The sequence below is a fragment of the Schistocerca serialis genome, chromosome 2 (genome assembly GCF_023864345.2).
Source record: "Schistocerca serialis cubense isolate TAMUIC-IGC-003099 chromosome 2, iqSchSeri2.2, whole genome shotgun sequence".
Lineage (NCBI taxonomy): Eukaryota > Metazoa > Arthropoda > Insecta > Orthoptera > Acrididae > Schistocerca > Schistocerca serialis.
In genome coordinates, this window is record NC_064639.1 from 785355003 (window position 1) to 785363383 (window position 8381).

Here is an 8381-nt window from a genome sequence, read left to right on the forward strand (position 1 = left end):
TCCTATAAATGTTAACATGTAACTAACGTTCTTGCAAACTGTATAATCGAATTTTGTAAGAATCTGAAATTTTGCAAAATACCCACCACCATTAATTAATTTTGAATAATGAAAACTTTTATCACAACATAAATTTAAGAAGTCTTCAAGCTACATATATCCATACTGAATAAAGCTGGTTTCTAAAATACTGTACTTGGAAAATAAGCTGTACACAATGTGCTTTCAGAGTATTTTCAACAAACCTAATTGCAATATCTAAATATCTATTATCAGTCTAATTATTTATTTTACTTAAATTTGTTTTACGTTTTACATTCTTTTTTTTATTTTTTTGGTGTACCTCTTCACATAGGTCTATATTGTTAACTGAAAATAATAAGTAATTCTTTATTATCATACAAAATCCTTATCATAATGACAGTCTGTAAGTAACTGTTTGAAACATAACGTTTTCTTATGGCATGCACATAAATTGAACGAATTTTCTTCACATAATATAAATGACGGAGAGCAGAATATGAAACAAAATACAGCAGATTTAAAATTGTCGTGGGTGGTCCTCTAAATATCATGATATGTGTCACGCATATTTCAGTATATTGGCAAGCCTTGGCGAAAAGAATTGCTGATGTACTACTGACTACAGCTTAGTTATATTATTTCTTAAGTGGAGGTTGACATCAAAATCACTCAGCAGAGCTAGATCCGAAAATCTTTACGCGAAGTTCTTCCAACATCGAAAGCCGAAGACATCTCATGACTGCACCTTTGCCGTCGATCCTTTTGGGATCATTAGATGAATAAGTTTCTTGTCCTCAGGTTCTATGCTCTATACGGTTCTTTCACGCTGACACTCCTAAGAATCTGACAATGATGAATGTCTTTCTCCTTTACTGGGGACGAGAACATCTTTCAAATATGTTTTACCCGATCAGACGTTTGTTTACCAGGTTTCGATGCTGTCACAAGAACATCTGGGGCTTCCAAAAATGATTCTTGGTCCAAATTCACCATCAATACAGACGTGATACGTACATGGCTTTCGATGTTGGAAGAACTTTGTCAGAAGATTTTCAGATCTCGTTGTGTTGAATGTTTTTGGTGTCAGTCTCCACCTGAGAAACAATACGATTAAGCTGCAGTCTCTAGTTCAGAATCAATTCTTTTCGCCAAGGCTTACCAATGTGCTGAAATATGCGTGACACAAATCAGTATATTTAGAGGCTCACTCATCAAAATCTGAAATTCTGTTGAATTTTGTTTTATATTGTGCTGTCTGCTGCATCTATTATTTGAACAAATTTCGTACATATTATGTGCATGGCATAAGAAAATGTAATGTTTTAAGTATGTATTTACAGATTACCGTTATTGTCATGATTTTGTATCATAATAAGGAATTACTTATTATTTTCAACTAACGAAATAGACGTGTGTGAAGCGGCAAAAACAATTAAAACATAAAACAAATTTAAGTAAAATAAATAACTAAACTGATAATGAATGTTTAGATATTTTAATTAAGTATGTTGAAAATACCCTGACAGTACACTGTGTACACCTTATTTTCAAAAATGGTGTTGCTGAAATCAGCTTTATAATATAAGGATTCATGTAACTTGAAAACTTCTTTAATTTTTAAATAATGGAGGGGGTATTTCGTAAAATTTCAAATTCTCACACAATTCGTTTACACAGTTTTCCAGAACATTAATTACATATCAATTTTTATATGAGAAACAATTTTATATATATTCGTTTCGTAAATATACCCTCCAAACCTAAATGCCAAATTATGTTTTGGGGTGACTTTTACAGCTTAAAAATGAAATTGAGCTCCAACAAAATAATACGTATTGAATTATTTTGCCTCATGTACAGACACGCCAAGTTTCATCGGTTACTGACACTTGAGAATATTCTTTTGTTAGTACTTTTCATGGTTTCCCAGAGGCTGGTTGTGTAGTTCTCTCTTGCTCTGTCCTCAACCAGGCTTCCAAATTCCTCCCGAGATTTGCTTTTAGATTCCTTCGCCACTCGTTTTATTGTATTCCTTCTTTCATACTTCATCCCGTCTTCTCCCACAAGACGAGCTATGTAATTTTTCCGGGCTTCCTTCTTATACTTCACCACCCAATTCACTTCCTCATTCCTCTAACTTGCCCTTTTCTTGCTTGAATCTGTTGCTACATTCCCACATACGTCTTCCGACGACTGTAGTAATACTGATTTCAGCCTAATCTACTTTCCACGCAGATTTCTATTAAACACCCGCCACCATCTTTTCGGGTTCTCTGTCCACGTTGACTACCACGCTTCCATTTGCAATTCTTTCGTCCTGACCCTTTCTACCACTGAAATCTCCTGTTAATACTTGGTGTCCTCTGGTTACCTCTCTATCCACAGTCCGTTGTAAATGTCCATAGAATTCTTCTTTATCTAGCATATTGACATCCTCAGTTGGTGCATCCACTTAAAAGTAAGGCACTTCCATGTCTAACACCAAATTAACAGCCGTTATTCTTGAAAGGGCTGTATACAATCAACACACTTCCATTTCTGGCTGCTCACTGGTAATCGTACGTGCTCCCTCTTTTGCTTGGTTGACCCTTCCAAACCCAGAGTACCTTAAAATGTACTCCTCCAGCAGTCTTCTCATTCCACTATCTTTCCTCTTCACATCACATAGTACATGAACATCTAATTTATGGTTCTTCATTTCCTGAATAAATTCTAACCCTTTACCAAGAATCGTCTTAATACACCATTTTCCAAATCTCGTCTTCCATTTTCACGCTAGTCGTCGTCGTACAGATCTGTTCAGTCTGAGCATTATTTCTCTGAATCAATTTCACCTCCATATGGGTGATTAGCCCATGTAGAATGGCGTGTTGGGTGACCTTTCTCGTGGTCCAATTGGCCATCATACCTTAGGTAGTCGGGGTTTGACTAAGGCATTTCCTCTTTCCCATTCAGATATTGTTTTCCCGCCAATTCTCGCGTGGTTTATTGCAGTGGTTTTCCACAAAGCGATGGGGTCACAAAGCGATGGGGTCACCATGCCCCTATGTCACAGTAACGTATCACCCCTTTTAAAGCTGCTCTTTTCGACTCTTGCTGATGCAACTGTGAAATGGAAACGCGAAGGAGCAACGATAGCTGAACCAAAGACCAGGCAGACAGCATGTACTGACATACAGATACCGTCGACTATTGCGGAGAATTGTTGTGAAAAGTCACATAAAATAAGCGAAAGGAATCATTCGTGAGTTTCAAAGTGCTACTGTGAACCCAGCTAACACATGACTGTGTATACAGAGTTAAAAAGAATGGGGTACAATGGCCGAGCAGCTCGTTATAAGTCATACAATTCTGTATTCTGTGCTAAGTAACTCGTGAGGTGGTATAAAGAACGGCGGTACCGGACGGTGGACGACTGGAAACGAGCGATCCAGAGTGACGAATCACGCTACATCCTTTGTCAATCCGATAGAAGCGTCTGGGTGACGTGAACGCGTGGAGAACGTTACCTGCCATTACAAGCAGTGCCAGCAGTGAAGCACGAACGAGACACTGTTACGGTGTAGGGGTGTTTTTCGTGATTGTGGTGTGGTCACCATATGACGCTTAAGAAAACGCTAAATGCGGAAGGATATGAACGCATTTTACAGCATTGTGTTCTGCGTGAAGTAAAGGTACCCAGCAGAGTTCAAATAGTCATAAGGGCAAAGGGCAAGCACAACCCATATTAATGTCCAGTAATAAGAGTCCGCACTCTTTCAATCAGATAGTGTGTAGTCGCCACCGCTATACAGATTGTTCACTAACTATTGCTACCAAGAACAACTCCGAAATATGATAGGAGCTGAAAAGTTTGTGGGACAAAAGTTGCATGGGACAAAGGGGGCCATAATATGACGTTGGTTTTTTGTTACTAGGTGGGGTTGCTTCAGAGATATGAAGGTCACCTTTGTTTTGGCGGTTTTTTTTTGTTTTTGTTTAGTAGGATGCTATAGTTTGGTACTTATTTTCTGGTAGCGGCTATCAAAACGAATCCAGTGGTGTGTAACAGTAAAGTCTCTGAAGGTCAACGAAAGCGTAAAGCCGGCCGGTGTGGCCGAGCGGTTCTAGGTGCGTCAGTCTGGAACCGCGCGACCGCTACGGTTGCAGGTTCGAATCCTGCCTCGGGCATGGATGTGTGTGATGTCCTTAGGTTAGTTAGGTTTAAGTAGTTCTAAGATCTAGGGGACTGATGACCTCAGCAGTTAAGTCCAATAGTGCCCAGAGCCATTTTTTTATTTTTTTATTTTAAATCGTAAAAGGTGGCGTGAACGTCCATTTACAGAAGCTGTTCGATGTGATGACCATTGGTATCAATGCAGTGGTGCAATTTTCCTATCATGGATTGAGTGGTATTCCATATCACATCGGCACTTATCGAAGTACATGCTCTGACAATTCTCTGTCGCACTTTTTCAGGTATAGTTGGAGCGTCTTTATAAACAATGTCTTTTACGAATCCCCACAATAAAAAATCCAGAGACCTCAAGTCTGGCGAACGAGCCGGCCACGACACATCTCGTCCGCGTCCAATCCAGCGATTTGGGGATTGTCTCTGCAACTCATTTCTAGCCATCACCGAGAAATGTGCTGGACACCCATCGCGTTGATGCCACATTCTGTTCCTTGTTCCGGAAGGTATTTCTTCCAATAACAGACCTAATGTTTCTTAGAGGAGTGTAGTGTACTTCCTATCATTATGATTCCCTTCGATAGAACAGAGGCTTGTAATTCTGTCCTCCAGAATCCCACACCGTACATTCACCGACCACGGTCTTTGGTGTGCAACTTGCTCCAGCCAACATGGATTTTCTGTTGCCCAATAAAGCATGTTATACAAATTAACATTTACACGGTTCGTGAATGTAGCCTCATCAGTAAATAAAATCAAATTAATAAATGTGTCATCTCTCTGAATCTGAAGTTGAGCCCATCAGCAGAATTCAGTGCGACGCATACAATCCGTACTAGTTAATTCTTGGTGGAGACTGATATGGTAAGAATGACATTTATGGCGATGCAGAACACTAACAACACTACTATGTCTCATGCCAGATCCCTGGCGATTTGACTAACACAAGGATCTCGAACCACAGTAGTAAGAGTACCAATTTCAGTTTCCTCGTTAGTAACTTTCCTTTACCTGATATGTTTCCGATGCGTTAAAGATCCAGTTGTTCTCAATTTCTCATACACATATTTAAACGTACGACGTGCAGGGTGAGTACGTTGAGAATATCTTTCAGCGTATAAGTCTCTAGCTCTCACAGAATTTAGTTGGCATTCTCCGTAAATGAGAAGCATATCGACTTGTTCTTCGAAGGAATACATCATTCACATTCGCTTGATTCGACGATACTAGTCTTACCGTTCTTATTAGTGTTGTATTGTGAAACCGTCATATGGTGTTTACAAGTCAATGGCACATTAGATGGATGTGCCATATTCGGCGGACATTTACTATTTGCACGATATACGAGAGAGAATTGTCAGAGCATGTGCTTCGATAAGTTCCGCAGTGATAAGGAATATCACTCAATCCATGATAAGAAGATTGCAGGGCTGCATTGATACCAATGGTCATCACTTCGAACAACTTCTGTAAATTGACGTTCATGCCACCTTTTTGGCCTTCGTTGACCTTCAAAGACCTTACTGTTACACATCACAGGATTCGTCTCGATAGCTGCTGTCGGAAAATAAGTACCAAACTATAGTATCCGATTAAAAAAAAAGTTGACCTTTATACCTCTGACGCTACCCCACCTAGCAACAAAAAACTTACGTCATTTTATGGCCCCCGTTGTCCCATGCAACATTTGTCCCACAAACTTTTCAGCTACTATCATACTTTCGGAGTTTTTCTAAGTGTCAACAGTTAGTGACTCAACTTGTATGTTCTTTTCTGTAGAGCGCGTATTATTTCTCCCGCATCCATACACACTCTGTACCGGATTGCTTTTATTACTGCAATCATGATTCAGACCAAAAGAGCTGCCACTTGTGCGTGTGATATCAAAAATGGTTCAAATGGCTCTGAGCACTATGGGACTTAACATCTGAGGTCATCAGTCCCCTAGAACTTAGAACTACTTAAACCTAATTAACCTAAGGACATCACACACATCCATTCCCGAGGCAGGATTCGAACCTGCGACCTTAGCGGTCTCGCGGTTCCAGACTGTAGCGCCTAGAATAGCTCTGCCACCGAGGCCGGCGCGTGTGATATCGCTGGAAGAATGAGCGTGAGACGTTTTCGGTAGGCTTGGAAAATTTGTCGAAAAATTTGAATAAGAAAGGGACAAGTAACAAAGAAGCGTTTTTGAGTTTGGATCGTGGAGGTGTGAATGATGAGATGTTTGTACAATACTTCCGAAGTGCAACAACTTTGAAAGTAACGGAAATTGCAATCTCTGCGACGCGAACTCGAGTGACAGGATCAACTGCTATGTTGAGCTTGATGTGACAGTGAGACATTTGTGATAGTAACAGTAAAAGCGAAAAAGTGTGAGAAGATAACGAAAATGTGAGAAAAATGTCGTTGCTGGGAGTCGAGTCCATGATTTCTTGTTTGGAAATGCGTAGAGGAGAAGCAAGCGCTAAAATAGTGCAGGAATGGAAGTGGGAGGGAGAACGACTTCGTTTCTGCAATTTAAGTTGACGCATCGGGGTAATTTGTTAGTTCTCTCGACTTTTATTACGCGGAACTGGTGCCCTACCTGACAGGAGACTTTTCCGCAATTCGGTCTCATCACCCTACGCCCCCTCCCCCTTGTTTTCAGAATCCTTTGCTGCAAGTCTGTTCTTTCTAAACAGCCGCTGTCACTGCCATTTCAATATTCTCCTCTCTCAGTATCCCATTCGTTTCTGATGATACTAAACAGGGCTTCACATATGCTAAATTAACTAATATTATTGTTATTCTTAATGGCCTTTATTCTTCTTCTTATTATTATTATTATTAATGCCAGTTATTATGATTTTTCTGTTAGATTAATGTCGTTAATCGTTCTCATAATAACTTCGCAAGTGTATGTCACTGAATCAGTAGTTCATAACGAAATGTTTTGTAATGTTTTTTTGCTATGTGTTGCTCTTGGTCTGATGTAAGATACTGTCTGAAGGCTTTGATCTGATCAGATTAAGTAACCAACAAATAAATAAATAAATATTTCTTCGATATTGAATTTTCACGACACAAAAACCTGTTATTTCCGCCATCTTTGAGTGTTATGCTACGAAAACGTGGTTGTAGACTACACAACGAAGAGTATAATTGGCATGAGCAAGTGATAATTTATGGTGTAAAGTTATATCGGAGACTACGCCATCAAACTCAGTATTAGAGGTAGTGCGCGTGTGTTGACTGGGTGCTTTTGCCGGCAGGAGGTGGACGTGGGCCGCTGTGACGGAGGCAGCGCCGGCGCCGGCGGCCCCGCCGCCTGCGAGGGGCGCTCCTTCTCGCGCTGCGTGCACAGGTCTCCGGGCGGCGCGTGCGTGTCGTCGCTGCAGGGGCCGCTGCTGCGCTGCACGCCCGCCGAACACAGGGAGCACTACTACCGGGACGCCACGGGCGCCACCAGGACCATTATCGCCGTAAACAGCTGCATCTGTGGCTAGGCCACACTGAGCGTGTGTTCCCCGATAAGGCTGAATATTTATACCCGAGTAGCTATACCTTGTATTACTTTCTCATCGTTCTCTCTATCAGGGCACAAACACGCACAAGATTAATCGCATCGTAAACACAAATCGCTGTGCAATGCCGTATTTTACGAATATATAACGAACACACGCTCCTCAATATTTTTCCCCGCTAAAATCTGTGAATCGTTTGCTCCTCTTAAATCTCTGCCTGACACAATCTGCTCGTTGACAGACACAATATTAGTATTTATTAGTGGCTAATCAAGAAGCTGTGATGAGTTTTCTTGAAGAATTTAGCGTCACTCCTTGAACTGTAAATAAATGGAAACAGAACCCGAATAATTTATTTTGGTGGATGGTAAATTGATATTAGTGTTTGGATGCCAGATGTTGGCATGTAATGTACGTTGTCAAACAATAAAAACATTGGAAAATGATTAATGCAACTTCTTTCTCTTCCTGAATTACTTAATACGTTACATCCCAAACACTCGTTAACTTTGGCCTCAGCGGAAATAGTTCATAAGTAATCTTACACAGTTTTTCTTTCTGAAGTATACATTTCGCTTTTAACTACGGACTATACAAGATGAATCGCCTAAAACATGCATCACAAATATTACGGAAATGGAAAGTGCTGCTGATGTGCGGTTTTCACAGAATGTATTGGC

The 8381-nt window shown here is 40.4% G+C and overlaps 1 protein-coding gene across 1 annotated transcript in view; it reads left to right on the plus strand.

Annotated features, from left to right (window-relative positions):
* LOC126455710 (uncharacterized) overlaps nucleotides 1–8151 on the plus strand; it is a 202503-nt gene extending 194352 nt beyond the window's left edge. Inside the window, exon 6 of the mRNA XM_050091479.1 lies at nucleotides 7450–8151. Within this exon, the coding sequence (XP_049947436.1) occupies nucleotides 7450–7683 (234 nt within the window). The 3' untranslated portion in view covers nucleotides 7684–8151. The remainder of the gene's footprint in view (nucleotides 1–7449) is intronic.
* The last annotated feature ends 230 nt before the right edge of the window (nucleotides 8152–8381 follow it).